We start from the raw sequence: 23,948 nt of genomic DNA, 5'->3' as shown, positions 1-23,948 counted from the left end.
AGGTCGGTGAAGGCAGTGTGCCGAAACCACTTGGCAATTATGGTCAGAGCCAACTCTCTGGCAAATAAATATGAATTATAAACCTCATTTATAAGTGATAATCCCCATTTATTAGTGTTTCTCTTAACGGTTTGAAATCAGAGCAAGTACGAAGTATTTTCGGTCATGTTCATGAAACAGAGCTTCCTTTCAAATAGTAGACTACAAGGTCCCTCTTGTGGTGATAAAATGTGTTGCAGATAAATCGTGTCCAAATATACCGTTACATAAATTGTGGACTATCAGCTTGTACACTATACATGTTTTTAAGTTTCCCCAAATAATACAAGTTTACCGCAGAAATACTAAGCGGTTTCTTTTGTACTACTAGGTTTTCTCTAATCTCCCTTATGGGAGTGATTGGCCCACAACATATTGCCCGTATTAGATCACCAATGTTTCTCATCTTACAAACCATTTGCTTTGCAAACGTCATAGTAAGATGTGCGTGGCTGCGATTCAGCTTCTCAACTCCCACCAAGTGCTTAAAAAGCAGCAGAAATTCGAGATGAACTGTAAGTAACTTTTTTCGGCCTTTGCTAACGTTTAGTCTTTCCATTAGCTGTTGATTTCTTGTTGCGGTCCCTCAGCCTGGTGAAATACTAATGACCATGGTCAATAAAGACTTAGACTTAAAGTGCCCCCCCCACTTAATACAGACGACCTCCAACACCTCAGTTGAAAGCTGCTTTAACGACACAAACTGCAATGAACATGACCGAAAAGATTCATACTTGTCAGAAATATTCCTTACAATTTCCACATTTTCACTTCCTAGTCATACCAAAAAGGAATCAGATGAAAACAATGAAATGAAAACATATTACACAAAGTGGCTTCTGCCTTCTGAATGTCTCCATGGGACTGGCTGACTCACAGTTGTGGGATCAAATGTCTCTGGCACTTAATATAAAAGGGAGAGTTAGAAAACCCTTCAGCTCTGTAAAGTAACGAGACACAGTGAGGCATCAAACAAACAACAGCGAACAATCGCACAATATGAGAAAATCTTTTATGACCACCAACATAATTAATTGACACACTGTATAATGAGGTAAGGTTGCCAAGAATTTGAATTAAGTCCAGATACCACATGTTGGAAGCAACGAACAGCTGTACATAAAAAATATGCAGAAAGAAAAAGAGCTAATTATCCTGGTAGTTCTGTTTCTTAAAGAACGTACTGCACAAACTTGCCATTTGTTGTAAAATACTGAGTGTGGCTCTAAATTCTGAAGAGTCTTATGATTATGTTTAGAAATATATTTGCGTGATTTAATGGTATGTCTGCCTATCTCTCTCTCTCTCTCTCTCTCTCTCTCTCACTTTCACTCTCGCTTTCTCTCTTTGTCAGTGTGCGCGCGCGTGCGCACCCTTTATGATGCTGGATTTTAATTGCTCCAAAATTTACATAAAGTATTTTACCTGACGGAAAACATTTCAGAATCCTCTTAATATAATGTAACGTCGGCGTGTACGCCACGGTTGCAGTGCCACTCTGTCAACATTTGGTGTCGCTCAAGAGAAGCTTAACGTACACCTCTTTCCATGTCTCCCCACCCCTTTGTGTGAGTGAGTGTGTGTGTGTGTGTGTGTGTGTGTGTGTGTGTGTGTGTGTGTGTGTGTGTGTGTGATGTGTGTCGGCTAGAAAGTGAGTCTGGGTTTCCAGCTGAGTGCTTGCACGCTCTCAGTGTGTGTGTGCTGTCATTATTACTATCCAGTCCGCTCCCTGCTCAGAATGGCCAGATTCACTCAGAGTGAAACAAGAAGGCAACACGAGCCCGCGCAACCCCATCCCGCTCACTGCAGCCTGGTTTTCACTGGACCCGGGGCTCCGCCGACCCAACATCCACTCTTCCTTATCCCGTACCAGCACCAGTACGCTCAGATCCCATTTCCTAAGCCCATGAACGGGTCAGAATCCATCTCCATTCATCCGGAGAACGGCACCATGAAAGACCAAGATGCCATAAAACTATTTATCGGGCAAATACCGCGGAACCTTGAGGAAAAAGACCTGAAACCCCTATTCGAACAGTTTGGGAAAATCCACGAATTGACAGTATTAAAGGACCGATACACCGGCATGCACAAAGGTAACGCGTGAACCCTATTGACAGCACCGTACAGTAGCGTCACCAGACGAGATAAAAGATGCGCGAGTATTGTAAACATTCTAATTGTTTATCTTTGATTACGAGCGCGTTAATAATCATATGTGACACGGGGTTGTTGATAGTCAATTTCTTCAGTTGTTTCTGTGCAGAAATATCCTTTCTAACGCGCGCAATTAATTAATAGTCAAAATATCATTAATAATTTTGTGGTTTACTTGCCTTGAAACTGACCGGGATTCACGCCTTACTGAATTTTTCATTTAGTGTTGTTTTTGACGCGTATACTACCTTGTGGGATTTAACTGGTTGAATATGTGGTAGTAGCCTTGACGTGATTTCTGTTGCCCATATGATGCGCGCACTACATTATTACGAATTCTTTTTAAATGGATCGCGTCTCTTCAGTATGACGATCCCCGCACAAAAGGTTTTTGTTTCCATGTAAATATATTTGTGGGTTTTTCTGTGACGCCTTTTCGGAACTGGGGCAAAGACGTGTATGAAATATGTATGTTTCAAGAGTCTTTGCCTGTTCCATCATTTGCAATGAGAAATCATAATGTATTCATCTAAGTAGCCTACTGTCTTTCTCATGCATCGCAGTACCATCCACGGCTGAAAGCTAATATCGGTTCAGGTAACACCGTGTTTTGAACGCAAACGTGTGATCCGTTCAATAACGCACAAAATCACACGCATCATGCGCGCGCGTGTAGGGACCCAGTGGACTCCAAAGTGTAACGTAAACTAAAAGACATTCATCAAGATGCACTACACTCGTATACTCCAACCACCGTAGGTCTCTATTTAACCACTTTCATTCAGTAACGGTATTTTTCCATTTGTCTTATTTAGCGTCAGTTTAAGGTAGGCCCTGTGCTAATGATCCCTAAAGCTTTCCTTACATTGTTAGATTACTTTACGTTTCTCCATGGCAAACAAGTTCTAATGTCGATATCTATTGGTGACTAGTGGTCTAACACTATACTGTACTGTTTTGACTAATGTAGGCTAACCTAATGAATGTGCTGTGATTACAATTGAGTGATTAGTGTGCGAGGTTAGTATGATATAATACATGGAGATTACTTTAGGCCAAGAGCCAACTTAATGTCTAATAACGCCATAAATTCAGGAGATCGTTATTGTCAGTGCATCCCGTGTCAGCCTTAACCGTTCAAAGCAAATACAATGCTTGGATGTGTAAACTGCACCTACGGATAAAATGTGTCTTTGCTGGCAGTGACCAAAACACCATATATTTATATTGGTACGTATTAAACATATTATTTCTTAAATGTTTACAGACTACTACTACTACTACTACAGTAAATACTACTTTAGGAAATATGTTAGAGCATCTCAGAGCATCTCAGTTTTTTGGTAGTGCTGTTTTGCACTAGGCTACGTGCATTCAGATAACAAAACCATGGCCTTGACGCCTGGCGTCCATCGTCATGAACCGCTGGAAAGTCAGAAGTTAGGAATTAACGTTATTATGGGAAAGATGCAGCTGACGTGAGGCTATCGAGTTATATGTATTCACCTGCTCTATTTCTCCTAGTCTGCAAATGAGCCAGAAGCTTAATCATAACTACAAGTAGCTCACGTATGACCTAACAGGAGAAAGATTTGGCCTTTTTCTGTGTGCATTTTATGTACCGCTTTTACAAATTCCCCAGTTGTGATTCACTATAAGAAAAAAAGCTTTCGATCTTTTGTTTTGTCATTAACTTGCGATTTAAGGGGATCTACTCCGAACTAACCACTCAGCCTGCTAATTCACGCGGGAAAACATGGAATTAGTTTGTTATAGGCGTGATAATAAGGCATGACCATGATGACTTGACTGAAGAGGATTAGTGACTGTAGTTATTGTCTGAGGCCTCGGCCCCTTGGATCAGCTGCCGTGTCCCTTAACACAGCCTGCTTTTCCCAATTAAATTGTGCTCTGGTCTAGTTACTCTGCAGTATTTAATATGACTAATGCTGTTCAATGCCAACCCCGGGGCAATTATTGTCCTTCAGTTGCTATTAAAAGTTAGCATTCGTCCCCACGCCATTTCCTGATTGATAACCCAAGGTATAATAGTCCCTTTGCACTTCATTAAAGTTTGTATATTTGAAATGCATTCAGTAATTGCATGAATATTTTATTTTTCGTATACAGCAGATTGGAAATGCTGAAATATGTTGGGGAGAGCTTGGCACACCTCTTGCACGCACTGCACGTAAATCGGAGATGCTCTGTCTCTGTGTGCAGCCTAGTTCTCAGGATGCCAATGACAGACATTACACGTGATGTTGGGAGAAGCAGGGAAGAGCCCGTGTTAGTCAACATAACACAACACAACACAACACAGCACAACACAACACAACACAGCACAACACAACACAACACAGCACTCTGACATGCTGCAAGAGAACCAACATGTTCGGCCAACATGTTCATATCTGCCACAGCTATTCGAATATGAACATTAAGCTAATGTCATGGGGATCATGGTGTTAATGTCTCTATAACCGCTGCAGAAATATTCCTGGATGGCTCTTTATAATAAATCACAGAAATAATCTAATAAAATGGCAGCATTACCTTCAGTGGGTTGTAGTATTTCTAAACTACATGCTTGACCACAGACAGCTGACGTGCCAATGTACTCTGTGATTATTAGGAGCAGGTCTGGATGTGCACGAGATGCTACTGTTTCTCCTGCAGTAGCTAAGGCTAGGATTAGGTGGTTTGTTTTAAGGTGTCTCTGGAATCTTCTAGCAGAAGGCCCAATAAAAACAGTGTGAAGGTCTTCTTCCTTTAACAGTTCACTGTCCTTTAGGCATTCCAGATGGGTCCCTCTCTTCCCACATCAGTGGCTGAATATCTCTCCGCATCTTATAGAAGGGCCTCATCCATTTATTCCTGTATTTATGTCTTATTTATTTGATGGGCTTGAATGAGGGAGACGTGATGTGGCCATAGCAGCTAGGTGTGAGTATTATGCAGTGGGTACTCCCTGTTCTCTGGGTTGCTCCCTGCTCTGACACTGGCCTTTCATGTGGACTGGTTACTAAGGTTTCATTCATCCACCTTCAAATGGACTTCTTTTGATTGCAAAAAGAATTATTTTGGGAATTTTTTATATTTGTAATAATTTTTTAAATGCTGTATTTTCTTGCATATGGCATTGAAGAATAGAGTGTTGTTCTTGTTCCTGGGATAGTGTTTCTAGGATAGTGGCACTCTGGTTATGCAGGCTTTTGAACTAAGGGGTAGACTTTTATTCTGTCGGAAAAGTGACACTATTATTGAAAAGTAGCATTTTCCTCCTCCTGTAGCAGATTTAGTCCGATTTATAAACCCTATTTTATTATTGGAGGTTTGGGAAAATGGCTATTTTTGTGTTTGTTGGGTATTCTGTTTTGAACCTGGCCACACTAGAATTTGTCAGCTTAACTTGTACACCAGGGCAAGTCTGTTGAAACAAAAGAAAAAGGTGTTGATGTTCTAAAGACAGTTTTGTGCGATGTCGTGAATTGCATTCAGTGCACTGTAAGCTGACATGGAAATTTAAGCAGTGTGGCACACGCATACACCAAACATATATTTAAGACTTAAACATCATCATAAAATATCCCAATCTTTGGCAGCTTATTTTGGTATTTTGTTTGGTATTTTGGAAATTTTAGATGACTTACATTTTACTGTAAGAAAACCTCAGAGGGCATAGAGTTGTATACACTGTGTAATTTTATAGTAAGTGTAATAAACGAATATGCTTAGCACTCCATTCTCAAAACGTTCTAGGAGAAATACCATCTTATCATTTTGGTAGCCTCTAGTCATCTAAAAAGGAGCTAGTGGAACATAAATAGAAACCTGTTTACATACTATTCTAAACTTTCATTGTCCAGTTTGGAGAGTTACTGACGGTAGAAAAAGAATGAGGTGGGGATTAGCTGAAAGAATAATAAAAGAAATGCAGACCAATTTTAGCATTGTATTTTTTAGCTTCATCAGTTAGAGATTCATGTCTGAAAGGAAAATTAACTGACAATGCCGAAGAGATTTTTCTGCAGTAGGTTGTGATAATCGCTTGCAATTTTGAGCTGATTCATGGGAAGTCAGGCGAGAGAAAGCTTTTGAAGAGTGAAGCACCTGTATTGAGACGTTCGCTGAGGGATTCTTAATGTGCCTGAGAAAAAAAGAAATCTAATTTAGAAATGCGACCTCGTCAGAAACCACACAATGTCCAGCCGCACTGACGAGGGTCATGAGCATCAAGACGAGCAGACTTCCTGTCACCGGCCCGTGTTTTGCAAAGGAGGACGTGGGCGTTTCGTCAGTCAGAGGACTATGCCGAATCCAACACACATAAGCTTGCTCTTTGTTTCTCTCCGAATCGGAAAACAGGGTGGGGGGTGGGGGGATGGGGGGGGTAACAAATCTAGGCAGGAGGCTGGGCACAACAGATGTGCAGACGGAGTAATTGTGGGAGCCGTGGCAAACCAGCGGTGGCTTTAATCTGGAGGTGCCTGTCGGCACAGAGGCTCTTGGAGAGGGAGAGGCAGATCCACTCTGGCAGAAGAGGAGGAGGACGGGGCGGAAGGGAGGAAACAGAAGAGGAAACAAAGGGATTTAATAGGAAGGGGAGGTGCAGGGGGCAGCTTGGTCAGATGTGGGGCATAATCACTTTTGCGAATAAGACAGGCTGACATAGTACAAGCGATCCGAGCAAACGGTGGAACTGACATGCTTTTAACTTGCACCAGAGACGCCGCATCGCACCACAGTACAGCGCATACATACAGTACGTACAGTAGCACACGTGGGAAAGGTAACTCCTCAGACAGCACCCGCACCCACCGAAACGTGCTGTTGTCTTCCCATGCTGCTACAATCACGGCAAACGACCATCGCTGTTTTTACAGCAATGATTAGACTTAATATCGTGACAAAAAGATGGATGAGAACTGAAATGGAGGGGAATGTTATTAGTGTTCTTTGTGTCACCCATCAGAGACGTGTTTGAAAGGAACGCTGCTCAGCACGGCTATAAATAGAAATCGGTGGTATTTCCGAAAATAGGTTAAGCTGCCATGGCAGTGCGTCTGGTATGACATCACCACTCTGCTGCCAGCCCTCCCCAAAGACCGCTCCTCTCCTGTGTGTGTGTGTGTGTGTGTGTGTGTGTGTTTGGGGGGTTATTGGGCGAGACACTGAGAGATAGAGATGGGGGGGTTCAGGGAGAGAGTGTGAGTGAGGGAGGGGTAGAGATGGGGGGGGGTTCAGGGAGAGAGTGTGAGTGAGGGAGGGGTAGAGATGGGGGGGGGTTCAGGGAGAGAGTGTGAGTGAGGGAGGGGTAGAGATGGGGGGGGGTTCAGGGAGAGAGTGTGAGTGAGGGAGGGGTAGAGATGGGGGGGGGGGGAGGGTTCAGGGAGAGAGTGTGAGTGAGGGAGGGGTAGGCGTAACACACCAAGGCAGCTTTTTCTCCTCACTTCTTCTTTGTTCTGCTGTATCCTTCGTTTTCTCCCCACGTAACATCAGTCAGGCACTCCTGGAAACGTTGTAGTTCTTTTTTGTAGTACCGGTTTGCCTAGCTTGGCTTATGGTGGAAGCGTATTATGGGGTGTCACTTGTGACTTGTTCAGGGCTGCTTCCTAAAATGACCAAGTCTTTGGGGATTCTGTATAGGCTAAAGCAGGAAACAAAATGTTTCACATTTTCACTGAACATGAATCCAGACTTACCTCAGAGTCTCATTCTGTTCTAACGGCATTCATAGTCTTTACACTGCTTCATGCTTACAGCAGAAGAGTACTAGTATACATTCATGTGGTTCTGTGTATGTCCTGGGTCTGCTTCAAATATTTCATAAAGGTGTACTGTGAACTGGTGAATAAAGGAGGCAATATTGTCTGCTTCTATTAGTGATATGGAAAAAGCTGCTGTTATCTTGATAAATTGCACCACGATAAGCTTTTCTGGTCATATTTTAGGTCAGTACTCCTACTGAATACTGAAGCACTGTGTCATGAATTCAATTTCAGAAACTCTGTATCAGCCACTAGTTATGCCAAATTTCAACTGCATGGTAACAGATATTTGACTGGACATTAGTCCATTATTTTATTATTTAATTTTTCTGTACTTTTTTAAAACAGTTACCTGTTTTTTGTCTGGTTTCTCAAACATATTTATTTTTCTAAACACTGAATAAAAAACAACAAAATACTCGTTATTTTGTAATTTATTTTGTTGATAGGTTGTATTTTTAAGTTGAAAGTGGAAAAGTAAATATCGATTCAAATATTATGCATCACAAAAACATATTGTGATATTTTTTGTCATTTTTATCATCACTTCACATACCACCAAATTATATATACATGGTATTTAAAATCATGGTTTAGATATTGTCACACAATGTACAACTCTATTGCTTGTAAACATAAGATAAATTACATTTAATACATTTAATACATTTAATTATGTAATTTAATTACATACTGATACTAAAGGAAGTGATTTTTCTTCATGTTTTGGGGTATCCCATTATTCTGGAGCTTTAGCTTTTTTAAATGGGGCAGTATGTTTAAGAGTCTGTCCAGAACACAGGCCTACTTCTGCCTGTGCAGGCACCGCTGTTAGCACCAAAGGCCAAAGTCTTGTGCAGAGTGCAATATGCATAGGAGAGTGTGGCGACTGATGATTAATTAGTATCTCTTACCCAGTAATTTTACCTGTCTCATACCAGCACTGAGGGCAAAGGCTTGAACACAGAAAGGGCTCTTGGGGCATCACCACGAATGTTTCATTACGGAGGAGACGGGGGTGCTCGTCTGGGAGCCGCTAGAGTTCGGAACCACAGAAACGTGTTCCGTTTCTCGGTTAAAACCGCGGAGTATCAGACTGTTCACTAGATATTAGTAGTGGAGCATTTGAGTCTAACTGAAGTGCAGACACACTTCATTTCGTGCTGTTTTGTGCGTCTCCGCTGTGGAATGCCAGACTGAAGTGATGTAAGGGTCACACATCCTTGTTCCCCGTTTATGTGCATCAGGTAGCAGTGGAGCTAATTACCGCTCATTATATCAGGGCCATTCAGTCCATATCAGAGTCTGGTAACTGCGGGTTTGTGCTCCTGAAAAGCTGGAGCTGTTTCGGGCCAATAGCCACGCCTCTTTATCCAAGAAAGGATCGTGATTAGTGAAATCAGATGTGTTTCTACAGGGTTGGCTTAAGAGCCTGGAGACACCAACCTTGCATTATGTATGAACCTCCAATTAATTAGGTTTTGGGCTAGATCGTAAATGATGTCTGTTCTGTAATCACTTGTAATCATGACCATGCATTGCTATGACTGGTGCCATAACTATGTCTAAGATGTCCATAGCCCACTGTAATTGCAACTCTTATGTCCAGCATGTGTGTTTGTTGGGTCTAAGATATGATGTGTTATATGAGATGTTTCATTCAAAAATTCACATGGTCCTCAAATTTCTTGCAACATTTTGAGGCTTCATGAAAATTAGGGTGACCATATTTTTGTTTGGGAAAATCAGGACACTGTGTGTAAGTTGTCGAGGGGGGGGGGGTGGCGAACGTAGGTTGTCGAGCGAGGGGGGGGGGGTGGGGGTGGCGAACGTAAGTTGTTGGTTCTCCGCCAGTTGAGTATGATGAGGCTCAACTGATGAGGCTCAGGGATTCCGTGTCATACAGCGCCGTGCTCAGGGTCCTAGTGCCTGTAGAATTAATGGCTCGATTACCGTAATTTAAAAACCAGGACATTTCCACAGTTTTAAAAAATATCCCGGGACGCCCGGGACAGGACGTGAAATACGGACATGTCCCGGGAAATACGGACGTTTGGTCACCCTATGAAAATAGCAACAGATTGCCGTGTTTGTCCCCCTTTTTTGTATAAATCCTCCTTGTGTTCTTCACGTTGCTCCAGGCCTGAAAAGATGCAGGTAGTGTGGGTATTGAAATAATAACTGTGTTGTAGTGCTGTGTAGCTGCAGTCTAAGTGCACCCATGAATATAGATGTGGGACTCGACTTTGACTCATACAACAATGACTCACACTTTGTGGATTTCCTTCTGACTTAAGGTGCCTTTGTCTAAGGGTGTTGTGTGTATGGGTGTTGTGTGTGAGGGTGTTGTGTGTGTAAAGGTGTTGTGTGTGAGGGTGTTGTGTGTGAGGGGGTTGTGTGTAAGGGTGTTGTGTGTATGGGTGTTGTGTGTGAGGGTGTTGTGTGTGTAAAGGTGTTGTGTGTGAGGGGGTTGTGTGTAAGGGTGTTGTGTGTGAGGGTGTTGTGTGTGTAAAGGTGTTGTGTGTGAGGGGGTTGTGTGTATGGGTGTTGTGTGTGTAAAGGTGTTGTGTGTGAGGGTGTTGTGTGTGAGGGTGTTGTGTGTGAGGGGGTTGTGTGTAAGGGTGTTGTGTGTATGGGTGTTGTGTGTGTAAAGGTGTTGTGTGTGAGGGTGTTGTGTGTGAGGGGGTTGTGTGTAAGGGTGTTGTGTGTATGGGTGTTGTGTGTGAGGGTGTTGTGTGTGAGGGTGTTGTGTGTGAGAGGGTTGTGTGTATGGGTGTTGTGTGTGAGGGTGTTGTGTGTGTAAAGGTGTTGTGTGTGAGGGTGTTGTGTGTGAGGGTGTTGTGTGTGTAAAGGTGTTGTGTGTGAGGGTGTTGTGTGTGAGGGGGTTGTGTGTAAGGGTGTTGTGTGTAAGGGTGTTGTGTGTGAGGGGGTTGTGTGTAAGGGTGTTGTGTGTGTAAAGGTGTTGTGTGTGAGGGGGTTGTGTGTATGGGTGTTGTGTGTGAGGGTGTTGTGTGTGAGGGTGTTGTGTGTAAAGGTGTTGTGTGTGAGGGTGTTGTGTGTGGGGGGGTTGTGTGTAAGGTTGTTGTGTGTATGGGTGTTGTGTGTTGTGTGTAAAGGTGTTGTGTGTGAGGGTGTTGTGTGTATGGGTGTTGTGTGTAAGGCTGTTGTGTGTATGGGAGTTCTGTGTGTGGTGCTGTAGGTACAGGGACCTAGAGCTAAAACACTAGTGATTCTTGGCATTGCTGTTCCAGCACACATCAGATTTACAGTGGACATTGCTTATTTTTTGAACTATTACATATTTGTAATTCAAAGGCCTTTTGCAATAGCTACCGCATTTAACGGACAACTTAGACACCCACTAGTGTAATTGTAAGGGACAATTTAAATTGTCCATAATGAGAGAGCCGCTCAGAGCCCTCAAACTCAGAATGGACATTCGTCCCTGTCCCGCTGCCTGTCGGCACTGCAGTGGACACAGATGTTGGGCACACTTTAAGGTGCTTCTCTTAATTAGGGTTTACAGATTACGCTGGAGTACTGCTTATATTACAAAAACTCATTACAAGATAATTAGGCAGGGGGCATGGACAACATTGCTGCTGGGGCAACTGCGGCGATCGGATTGCAGGGAATCAAACCCACACGACTTTGCGAGCGGTGGTCGGCTCATTAAGGGGCCGCGTGTCCGAAACCGCAGCGTTCGGGGAGGGGGCCCGGAGGTGAAGCGCCAGGCTGAGTGGCCCGTTCGGATTACCACACCACAGAGAGCTTGTTGCACAGGGACAGGAAGAGCTGGAGCACTCTCGTCTTTCTTTTGTTCTTTCGTTCTTTTTTCTTTTCTTAGAATAGTGGAGAGAGGTGTAATCAGGAATGATGGTGGGTGTGTAGGGTGCTCAGGCTAAGAGCAGGAGAAAGGGAGCAAGGGGAGGTGGGGGGGATTTATCCTTAAGACACCCCCTCTTAAGACCCACCACCTCGCTGCCCAGGGCCAAAGGTGGCGAAACTGAATCATCGCGGTAGCCGCGGTAGCCACGTTAGCCACGGTAGCCACGGTAGCCGCGGTAGCCGCGGTAGCCACGTTAGCCACGTTAGCCACGTTAGCCGCGGTAGCCGCGGTAGCCACGGTAGCCACGTCCGTTGCTGTAGCAGCAACCACAGCCCAGTAGCTCCTGTTGCCCTGCAGTAAATAAAGCAGCGAACGGAGGATGTCAGTGACCAGGAGAGCGCCCCCCCGGCCAGCCTGCTTCATCACTACCACGGCTCTCCCTCTCTCAGCCAAGCCCACGCTCGGGCCTTTATACCGTGACCGTATTCTTGGCTGTACATCAGTACCACACTATATATAAGATTCACAAATCCAGCTCTTGTTATTGAGACATCAGTGGGCATCCTGCCTAATGTCAGGATCAGAGTTCTGTAGGTATTTTGATATATCCTACATATATATGTAAATAGCAGTAAAATAATGCAATTAAAATGAGATTTTGTTAAAGATGACAAAATGTCATGTGACACAAAAGCCTCGAATGGTGCGTGTTTCACACTCGCAGTTAGGAGCAGGAGGAGCAGGAGGAGTAGGAGGAGCAGGAGGAGCAGGAGGAGCAGGAGGAGTAGGAGGAGCAGGAGGAGCAGGAGGAGTAGGAGGAGTAGGAGGAGCAGGAGGAGCAGGAGGAGTAGGAGGAGTAGGAGGAGCAGGAGGAGTAGGAGGAGTAGGAGGAGCAGGAGGAGCAGGAGGAGCAGGAGGAGTAGGAGCAGGAGGAGTAGGAGGAGCAGGAGGAGTAGGAGCAGGAGGAGCAGGAGGAGCAGGAGGAGCAGGAGGAGCAGGAGGAGTAGGAGGAGCAGGAGGAGCAGGAGGAGCAGGAGGAGCAGGAGGAGTAGGAGGAGCAGGAGGAGCAGGAGGAGCAGGAGGAGTAGGAGGAGCAGGAGGAGCAGGAGGAGCAGGAGGAGTAGGAGGAGCAGGAGGAGCAGGAGGAGCAGGAGGAGTAGGAGGAGCAGGAGGAGCAGGAGGAGCAGGAGGAGTAGGAGGAGCAGGAGGAGTAGGAGGAGCAGGAGGAGCAGGAGGAGCAGGAGGAGCAGGAGGAGCAGGAGCAGGAGGAGCAGGAGGAGCAGGAGGAGTAGGAGGAGCAGGAGGAGCAGGAGGAGTAGGAGGAGCAGGAGGAGCAGGAGGAGCAGGAGGAGTAGGAGGAGCAGGAGGAGCAGGACAATCGAGTGTTTTCGCTCGCATCTTGTTGGGCCCTGCGGCTCATCAGAATGGACGGCGCTCAGCAAACACCACCACCGGTGTTAACACCTAGTAAACACCAGACACAGAAGGGTGGGATGTCTTTTCCAGATTGTCACCAAACGCTGTGGTAGATCACCCCCCCCCTCGTGTTCCTACGCTCACTGCTGTGTCAGCAGGGTCCAGTTCCCTCCCCTTTCATGTTGAGTTTCAAACAATTTCATCATGCGGCCCAAAATTTCGCCCTCGGTGTGCAACAGCGTGGTGGTAATTTGTACGTGTTTGGATTCCAATTATGGAGTTGTTAGAGCCCGCGCCTCTGGGCTGCAAATTCCTATTACACCATACATTAAAGCGGAGAGAAACACTTGCAAATTGAGATTGTGTTTCTTTCTCTGTCCTATGCTTTTTTCTTTTTTTTTTTTTTGCTTTTCTTTTTTTTTGGCTAATATTATTGTAGCAATTAATTTGCTCTAGATGCTTTGTGTTTTCTGCCTCTGTATCCAATTTGGAAGCGCTGTAATTAAGAGATATAAGAGATTCTCTTGAAATGGTCAGGGTGTGCGAGTCTTGGCTGGGGGTTTGGAGACAGTGAGGCTTTGATGTCCACAGAAGCAGTCCTGGCTAAGCGAGATACTGTTGTAAATGGGCAAAAGAACAGAATTGACTGCCTGCTTTGTTTACCATTGGAAATCATTATGTTAGGATAGCGTTTGGAACAAGCCAGTGCCTGGTCTGACATGGCTTTTTTAAGCTGGTGGGAAAGGTCACGACCCTGAGTTCCTGACCCTTTCTGTGTGTCTGTTTTCATTTCGGAATCCTCCTAAATTTACCTTTGATCCTTCGCTATGACCCGTTTTCCATGAGATTCATCTTCCTTCATTTATAGTGAATGTGATGTCACGATGTCATCAGAAGAACGCCAGCGCGGGTGCGTTGCACGTCAGCGCTGACTGGTGTGCTTTGCTCCGTTGCTCTCAGCCATCAGATGTATTGCAAGAACAGTGTGTAACACACGCAAGTGCTTGGAAAGGAGCAAAGACCTGATAATTCTGAACAAAGACCTGATAATTCTGAACCTCGCTCACCTACCAAAGACAGTTCACTACAACTCCCAATGGCTGCACATGAATAATCTTTTCTGAAGTGGGTCAAAGGAGAAAGAATCATCCATTTTGAAATATGGACAGGATTGTAGGGCTTACAATATAGCGCAGAGGCAGGCAGAGGAAGCATGGTTGCAAATCGAAGGCTGTGAATGCTTTCAGATGGCACCGAAAATGGGATCTTATCATTTCGCCCATAAAGATAAACAAACAACACACACAATCTTTTACTGGACACATGATATAAACAGACACGTTTATCGATGGAGAAAACTTGTGGACCCTCATAGTAACTAATTTGACCTGCTTTACTGGTAATAACCAAACACTTTAGCTGCTGTTACTTGGTGCATCTTTAGTTCGTTTGCTTTACAGTTGATGTCCTGTACTGTCCTGTTCTCCTGCATGCTGGACTAATACTAATACTAATACTAATACTATTACTAATACTAATACTGCATGGTAATACTGCATGATGCAAGCTTGTTTGAGCTTTAGATCACACAAACACTCCCTCTACATTGTGAGGGTGCATTTCCTCGTAAACCTTGGAAATCATTGGATCTGTCAGTGATGTCCGGCCATCTGGGCCTTCGGGCTGCAAAGCAGCTCCTCGTCTTTCTTCAGCGCTGGGACGAGGATCACATGCTTAGTGGTTTTATGTTTTATGTGCAGGGTCCCCAAAGATAATCCCATATGCAGTCACCAAACATAATCCCATATACAGTCACCATAATGGTAAAGGGAGTGTTCCTCTCATGGTACACTCATATGCACAGATGCTATCAAGTGTAAGAAATGCCAACAGACCCTTAGATGTCACTGTAGGGGTCTTTGACTCTTGTTTGAGTGTTCCATGGCATACACATGATCTGAGATTTGTAAGATCCTTGCTCTTAAGCAGAGTTTGATTTGCAGAGTGTAGACTGATGGAGGTCCATGACTTTTTAGATGTCTAATATTAGCTGTCTTGTTAGCTGTTATGGCTTTTCTTCTAAGATCTTATAAGATTTCGTAAAATTGGGCCATGTTGCACCATACTGCACACATTGCAACAGGTAACACAAATGGTAGGTAACTGGCAGGGCAGGTCAAGCCCATAAACAAAACTCACTAGAACACCTGACTCCTGTCTGCTCTTTTAAAGAGCTTATTTTACAGGAGGTACACATACTTTCTTCTGTTAGTGACTGTGACAATTCAAACTACTTACACTTTATTTTTATTCTGTTTTTTTTGTAATCTCTCATTTGTTAAGCGCTTTGAGTGACCACAGTGTATGCAAGATGCCATGTAAATAAACCTGCCTCACCTAAACTATTTATTCAGTAAAGTTATGGCAGGGGGAATGTTGTTTGAGTAACTTGGTAAATAAGACGTTAATTATTTTTATGGCTTAGGAGATCAGAAGATCCAGGAGATTCAAAATGCTTCACAAACCTTTCCTCCTGCTGTGATAAACATTCACACTAATAAATCCACGGCAGATGAATACATTTTTAAATATAATTTTACATAAACATTTTATGTTAATTAATACAGCAGATGTTCTGAAAAGCCAACCAATCATATGATGAAATCATGTTGATATGCAAAAAAAAAAGAGAGAAGACGAATGAGAAGAGGGAGAGAGAATCCAGCCTGTGGCAGTGGCTTTCGCACCTATGTGAGTGTGATCCCCACCATGGTGTTAATCCACGTTCACCACTGAGGGAGTTTAACCCTCGCCGAGCCGAGAGTGGTGTTAACGGCAGAGAGCTACGTTGCAGTGTGTTTACTGTCACTGTCACAAAGCAAGGACACATTAATGATGCTCTGTGTTCTCGAGTCCCGCTTCTGTCCGGGCTGCTTGGCTTTATTGAATGACCCTCATCTGGCAGGGCCCGCGCGTCCGTCTGTGTGCGGTCGCGCGTGTGTGTGTGTGGGCGCGTGCGTGTACGCGCCTGTGGTTAACACTGTGTTCTGGGAGCCCCGGGGCTATGAAGCTCTTCTCTTCTGTCCTCCCCCAGAGTATACCCAGCCCCTCCCACCCCTCGACCCCCCCTACAGCCCCCCCCCCGCGCCTTCTGCGTGCTCTCTGTCAGGGTTCATCCCACCCGGTTGAGTCGTGGGAGGTTTGGACAGTGATGGCAGGCTGATCTATGGAGCTAGGACTGGAGCATGTGTGTGTGTGTGTACACACGCTCACACACACACGCAGACAAATATGCGCACGTTCAGTAAAGAATGGATCGGACAGGCTCCCCCATGCTAGAAAATAGACTGTCTGTATTTAGCCGGCCTACAGGGACTCCTCACAGTAGCCCTGGTCCTGTCATTGTAAGGGACATGCTCACTTTGCGATGGCTCGACTCTCCACTGCTGATGGCAGCGGAAGTTAAGCGGACAGTTACAGGAGACCCATGAAATAATTGAAGAGGACGTAGGGGTAATGTTGACCCGTGTTCAGGAGACATTTTTGTTTTGTACATAGCACCGGTCCTCATTACCCTCTCATGGATTATTCATTTGTACTGTTGACTGTGGTTAGTGGATGATAAAATGCTGCCGTAATAGCCCCGAGTTGTTGCCGAGCCATCGCTGACCAGCCATCGTCTGTGTGTGCTTTTCTCTCATCTCTTGCAGGCTGTGCGTTCCTCACCTACTGCGCCCGGGAGTCGGCCATCAAAGCCCAGAATGCCCTGCACGAACAGAAGACGCTTCCCGGGGTGAGTGTGCTGGCCGGCAGCCCCGGTCCGCTCGTGGACCAGCTGTGCCGGGCAGAGTCACAGGCTTTCGAAGGAAACAGAAAGGAAGGAAATCGATAAGCCCGGCCTTTTAAGACCGGTTGTGCGGTGCCTCTCACGGGGGCTACGGCAGGCATTGATCAGATGCTTTCAGTGCCCAGGCTCTGGGGGAACCGGTGACAGCAAATGTCAATTTATTTGTTCTTTCAGTTTTTCCAAATTGCTCCATTTACGGGAAAAAAAAAAACAAAACAAAAAAGAAACGGCGGCGAGTTGTTGTTGCCTGGTTACACGGAAGTGACCGTGCAGGCAAAAAATAATGGTGGCTCCTCCTCTTCCTGTTGAACGCCGTGCAGTTCTGCGTGTTTCCCTTCCAATGAGAGCAGCTGTAGATACAGCAGAATAGATGTGATTACACGACCACGTCAAGAAGGTGCAACTCAGGGAGCGATAGTGGTCGCCAGACTCACGTGAGGTGGCCGGGAGGAGTCTCACGCACAGATGTGAGGAAACCGGCAGCGAGAGGCACGTGATTCACTTTAAACACACAAACCAAGCGACTTTGAACGATGCGGGCGGTTCCTCGATAAACAACTTGTTTCCTTAATCCCTTCAAATTTGCCAAGCTCGAGGCTGGAGGGTCTTTTTTATTCCTTTAAAGGGCATTTGAATAATGAAAGGAAAGTTGTTCTTTGAGAGAATGCCAAGGGATTGTGTTGGTGGGAGGCGATGAATGTGTGAAGTAGAACGCGAAAAAAAGGAACAAATAAAGAATTGAAAGGGTTTGATTTTCGGCTGGCACTGCCTGTCGGTGGTTGAAACACTAATTGCGCCTACATGCCAACCTCAGGGGGCATCAGTCAGGGCTGACCAGCTACTGGGATTATAGAGGATCTGGAGGTGACTGTTTGGCAGTAGGAACTGTACATTTAAGGAGAGCGAGGCTTTGACAGCAGCTGCCCAACGAAAGATTTAAGATCGAAATACGATGAAACAAATTAGAGACGACCGGTGCATGACAAGCAGTATTAAAGGTTTATTTCAACAGTAGTAAATGTATTCTGTAGTGGATGTACAACTGCACATGTGCACACACTCACACACAGACACACTTATACACACACACACGTGCACACACTCACACACAGACACATTTATACACACACATGTGCACACACTCACAAACATGCACACACATACCCATGGATACACAAACCAAGAGAATTTTCAAGTAGTACTCCCCGTTTCTCCACGGACAAAGAGAAATGCATATACACCTACATGGACGATCTTGCTATATATGTGATATCCTTGAATCAGCTCTACTGCAAGTATTTGTATCCCCACCAGGGAAATGCAGACAAAGCAGTAGCTGTTTAGCAATAAGTGAGAGGGAGACAGAGAGGAGTAAATCGAAGTTCTTGTGTGGTGAGTGCATGTGCAGTGTGTGTGTGTGTGTGTGTGTGTGTGTGTGTGTGTGTGTGTGTGTGTGTGTGTGTGTGTGTGTGTGTGTAAGTCTGCATGTGTGTGCATGCACACGTGTTTGTGTGCATCATGTGAGAATGTTCTAGTCTTATCTGCTCACCCCGTCGTTTCCTGTTAAAACTCTGTGAGCTGCAGTGGGGCCCTGGCCCGGTTGCCTCTAAATCTTTCAGCAACAACCCCTGCTGCTGTGTGCTGATGGTAAGTAGATATGCCAGTTGTTTGTTTGCTAAATCCTGCTTGATATGCAGTTTGCCAAAGGCTATAGTGTAATTCATGTAAACTAGGATTCCCCAGGAGGGGAGTTTCAAGCTATTTACACCTGCATTTTGTTATTAACACTTTAACAACCATTGCACAATGGAAAGGCTTGCAGAAGAGTGATTAGTCTGGACCAAGGAGCTATTTACCTCTTATAACTGCAATTTTTTCTTGATATACTTGTGGGAGGTTTATGTAAATGTTTCATTTGGGGAACAGTTTATTTTGGTGGCCATGAAATTTTTATGTTAACTATTAAAACAATGTTCTAATAGCAACAAAGTTTTGTCAGGAACACAGTGTTTTGCATAACGCCGTCGATTAGCTGCACTCCCGCGTGCATGGTGAGAACATTAAGTTTGCATAAAGCAAAGATCATAGTGTCGACTAGTCTTAAAGACCCGCCTGAGACTGCTGATGTGGCCCTATCTCTCCTGCACATCTGAACCGCCAGAACCGCTTTTGGGTCCGTCCCGCGTGGCACCCTCGATGCCGAGCCCTTGGAGAGGGGGCGGGGCTTGTGAGGGGCGGGGTTTGCACAGGGGTGCTGGTGCCCCTGCCCCTCTGCTGTTCTGCTGAATTGAGCGCGTGCAGGCAGGGCCGGGGGGGGGGGGGGGGGGGGGGGGGGGGGGGTTTCGGCGGTTTGGCTGGGGACAGCAAAGCGTTCTGACAGCTGTCTGCTCTTGTAGCTCCCTGCCGTGTCAGGGACGGAGGAGGACTGGCGCGGTCAGGGCAGGCGCGGTCAGGGCGGGCGAGATGAGGCGATGACTTCGGCGTGTGCAAACGGCAGCGTGTCGTGATCGTCCAGGAATAACGGCATTGATCCATGCGTGTTTGTGTGCACGTGTGTTGAGGGAGTTCTTTTGGTATGTACTTTGTGCGTGTGTGTTTTTACTTCTGATTCAGGTAACACCATCCTTCCACAAACAGCTTTTAAAATCAATAAGAATCAAAATATCAACAATGAATGAGCTGAAGAATTACTACGCTCAGAAATATAATCACCGGTCATTTCTGTGTCTCCAAAATGTCTGTATTATTCAGTATTTGCAGTATTTCCTATTATTCAGTAGTCCTGGATGCAGAGGGCACTAGGCAGGAACCAACCCGGACAGTGTGACAGTCCTCCAGGGCTAAAACAGAGCCAGCACTCAGCCTAAACCTGCACACCTTACGGGCGTGGGAGGAAACCAGAGAACGCACGAGGAGAACAGACAAACCCGACACGTGCAGCAAGCCGATCGGGGACAGAGCCCAGGGCGGCCCAGCTGAGATGAGTCTCTTCATTCACTGTGCAAAATGATAAAAAAAGACAAATGGATTGAAAATTGGAAGCTTGAACATCAGTGTGACACAAAAAGCTGCACATTTATATGAATCTGTTCAATGTGTAGAAAGTGCATGAAGCCATGCAAAGATGTGCACGCTAACGTTTTACTTTAGATGGGCTTTGGAAAAGAAACCAGGCTCTCGGAAAAGAATGCTAAACTTAAAATAGAGAAATTAAGAATGCTTTATTTTTGGCAGGCTCTAGCAAAGCGAACACACATCCACACATGCACACACATGGCCCGTGCACACACACGCTCATCACCCTCATTACTGCTAAACAAAACCATGCACTGTCACAGGGTCAATGTTTTTTTTTTTGGAGTTTGTTCTATTCATATGTTCATGGAAGTACATTTTCACACTCTCCAACGCATATGTAAAGGTCGATCTTCCTCAGTGGAAATGAGAATGAGAATGCTCTGCCTTGCAGCTGTGGTTGTAAATGTGTGTGTGTGTGTGTGTGTGTGTGTGTGTGTGTGTGTGTGCGTGTGTGCGCGCGTCTGTATGTGTGGAATCTGAAATTCACCTGCTCAACAGCCTGTTCTGCACTACTGCAAAGTCACTGTGTGTGTGTGTGTGTGTGTGTGTGCGCGTGCACACTCTGTCTGTTTGTTTTTTCACACCTGAACACAATGCTTGGTATCACATTTTCTCTGCAAGTGTTTGATCCAACGTGTTGCAGTCTTGTCAGAAAGCACTTTTGTTTGTGCGCTGCGGTCCTTATTTTGCTATACACACTAAACACGTCCAAAGATGATAACCACACACACTTTAATGCTGATTGTCTAAACCTAACTGGGTTGTTTAGCATTGCATGCACACCAGATATGTATGGCTGTAAAGAACTATGATTTAATAACTGTGTCAGTAGGTTGTGTACTTAATGCGAAATGTGTCAATAGGGTGTGTGTTCTGTCTGCAAATCTCACCCAGTTGAGCTAGTGCTCTGTTATTTGTGTCCAGTGGTTTGTCTGTATTGTGTTGTTCCAGAGGGTGCAAACCCACAGATGTGGAAGAAACGAGCTCATATAACACTAAGGCTTCTTTTGTTTGCATCATCTCAGATATTATGTCTTTTTTTTGTGAGCCATATTTCCAAGATATTTGAATTGCCACCATTTCACTGGATGAATGTAGCATAAATAAAAATAATTAGTAATTATTTTTATTAATAGCAGTAGGAGCAGTAACCTATGTTGGGACCTTGGATTTTACGTCATGAATTCAGTATACTATTGGAAAATGGACAGATGGTTTGAGAAGATTACATATTACACTGGAAGGAGCAGGCCCATTTATGGTTTAAATGAAACAACAGTGCCATCAGAATGCCATAAACCAGCGCATGTGAGTGTGTGCCCTGTGTGCTTCCTGTGACTATCTATCATTACCTCTGCAGAGCTCTGCCATGCATATTGCTGTACAAATGGCACAGTAGCGTTGACATTTTTTTTCAGTTAATGTTACAAAATTGATAGAGCTGGCAACAAAATCCACAGAATATATCGTTTCTAATTACTGTGTATTTTGAAGACGCCCCCTTCGAACCAAACAACCTTCTCTTGCTGGATTGGAATTGTGCTGGAATTGACGTTGCTTGGAATTGTAATAGAAAGAGGCAGAACGGAAGAAAGGCCAGAGTTGTTTGCAGACAGGCTCTCTTCTCTCTGCCAGGGTCTCGTTTGTGCTAATGCTATTAGCACGGTTAGCGGGAAGTACTTGATAGAATAGCCTCCGCCACTAGGTCATGGGTCGTCTGACAATTAAGGCGTGTGCCGATCTCAGGAGCATGATGTTAACAAGGAGCAGGCATGTGCCTGAGGTTGCCGAGGCCTTCTGGGTGTATGTGTGTGCGTGTGCGTGTGTGATCAGGCTATGGAAGTGGATCACAGTAGTAAGAATACTGAACACTGAACACTGAGCTAATTCCTCCCTGTTTCTCCACAGATTTTGGAAAAGCTTTTTATAATCTCAGGCTTTTTGGCTTTTACTAAGATATTTAGTCTATCTTTGCATTTCCCTTTGAAAAAAAATATTGAAAACAATTTATTTAAATATATTTCTTGAGGTAGACAAAAAGAAATGAAATCTTTTGTTTCCTGTTATTGGCCAATAGCATTCACCAGATTCACTCCCCCCCCCACAGACACTCGGAGCCAAAGATGAATCAAACCCAACCACACCTCAAACAAACCAAAATGCACACGAGAACAGATGTGCGCAACAACCTCTCTGGCTGAGCCCTCCCGCGAGCTCCGTCTTTGGGAGGAGGACGTTTCAGCAGCACAGGTTGAGAAAAAAAAATGAATTATTAATGTTTCTTATTTTTAGCCCCTGTCGTCTATTTCAGGTTATGGCTGGAGACGGCACACGATCGTCTGTGGAATTGAGCGGTGTGACGGTGTGATCTGGGTGAGGTTAGCGGCTGTACGCCGCGCTTGACGGCGCTTCACTCCTGCCGTCGGGCCCCCGTCTGGGGAAGTGTCTGGCTATGGGACCGGGATATCCAGGGCTGGGCAGTGCGGGACCCAGCGAAAACCTGCTTCCTGTTGCTGCCAATCCATCTTCCTGTCCCCGCGGCGGGTCTGTGTGTCCAGGTGTGCTGCGGCCAGCTCTCTAATGGAGGAGAGGGGAGGAGAGGGGAGGAGAGGGCAGGAGAGGGGAGGAAGGAGCAGGTGAGGAGGCGAGACAGATTGTGGCCGGGTTTTTTTTTATGTGGCTTTTTTGGAAGCCGCTGCTGATTTGGAAGTACTAAAATAGACATGCTGACACACAGACACGGACAGGTTCTGTTTGAAAATGAAGGGCACACTAAGAGAGATAATGTAGGGATGGGAGTTCATGAGGGAGAGCGAGTGAGAGGGAGAGAGAGAGAGAGAGACAGATAGAGGGAGAGAGCGAGGGCACACAAGTGAGTCAAAGGAAAGCAATAACTGAAATGAATTAGATGAGAGTGATAGGGAATGAGAAACAAGCTCAAAGTCTCACGCTGTGCAAATGAGCCAGAGCGAGAAGATACACGGTGGACCATAAGGAGGAGCTGTGTGGAGCGACACACGGGAGGAGAGGGAGGCGCGGAGAGGACACAGGTCACGCAGCTGAAGGGCCATCCTTCCAGCCCGGTCCGAGAACCCCGGGCTGCGCTAAAACACCCCCCCCCCCCCCTTCCGCCGCCACTGCCGTTCGGCCCCTCCTGCCGTCTCATTTGTAAGGCAGATCTTCGGGAGATGAACGGCACGGCAGAAGCACACCGCTTGTCAGCAGATTTCAGAGCCAGCGTGTTGTTCGCAGAGGAACGCCTCGCCGCCTTTGATGGATAGCAGTCGTGACGGGAGACGATCCGTGACCTCTCTCCCTCTAGAGGTCACACTAGGCCGGTGAGGCAGCTCACAAGCGCAGAGCTTGAGGCACGGGGCTTCTGCTCTGAAAGGCAGTGCACAGGGACCGGGAGTAATAGGCTGTCATGCCAACATGCATACGCATGTGTGAACTGTGTGTTAGTGTAGTGCAGCTCCGGTAATGAACTCCCACTCCGCAGTAAAGGCTGCACTGAAGGTCTCTAGTCTCGGTTGCTGTCCAGTGCTGAATCCAGTATCGACCTTTAAGATCAAATTATAGAATGATCAAAATAAATAAGCAAGATCCATTAGGAGTGTAAAATATCATTGTTTACATACATTCCTGGTAAAAAAAAGGGCTAAACACAAAATTAAATTTAATGATGCAAATCAGTGGTCATAAAATGAACAAGAACTAAATAACTGCCCTCCTGAGACCTGGGCCACCATTGGCTCATCACTGCGTATTGTTCTGTGAACTGTTATTGGGAAAAGCTCGAAATGGAGAAATT

General features: G+C 45.4%; 1 protein-coding gene across 5 annotated transcripts in view; it reads left to right on the top strand.

Moving 5' to 3' along the window:
- The first annotated feature begins 1,684 nt into the window (after positions 1-1,684).
- Positions 1,685-23,948, top strand: part of celf5a (cugbp, Elav-like family member 5a) — a 136,938-nt gene continuing 114,674 nt past the window's right edge. For 3 of the 5 annotated variants that reach the window (XM_077024452.1, XM_077024450.1, XM_077024451.1), the window contains exons 1-2: positions 1,685-2,135; positions 16,923-17,005. In XM_077024452.1, the coding sequence (XP_076880567.1) occupies positions 1,778-2,135; positions 16,923-17,005 (441 nt within the window). In that variant the 5' untranslated portion in view covers positions 1,685-1,777. Of the gene's footprint in view, positions 2,136-16,922; positions 17,006-18,636; positions 18,707-23,948 lie in introns of those variants that run through there. The other 2 variants (XM_077024449.1, XM_077024453.1) reach the window with 2 other exon arrangements.

This window comes from Brachyhypopomus gauderio, chromosome 12, assembly GCF_052324685.1.
Source record: "Brachyhypopomus gauderio isolate BG-103 chromosome 12, BGAUD_0.2, whole genome shotgun sequence".
Classification (NCBI taxonomy): domain Eukaryota; kingdom Metazoa; phylum Chordata; class Actinopteri; order Gymnotiformes; family Hypopomidae; genus Brachyhypopomus; species Brachyhypopomus gauderio.
The sequence above is the reverse complement of the archived record's forward strand: the minus strand, read 5'-3'. Positions and strand labels throughout refer to the sequence as shown.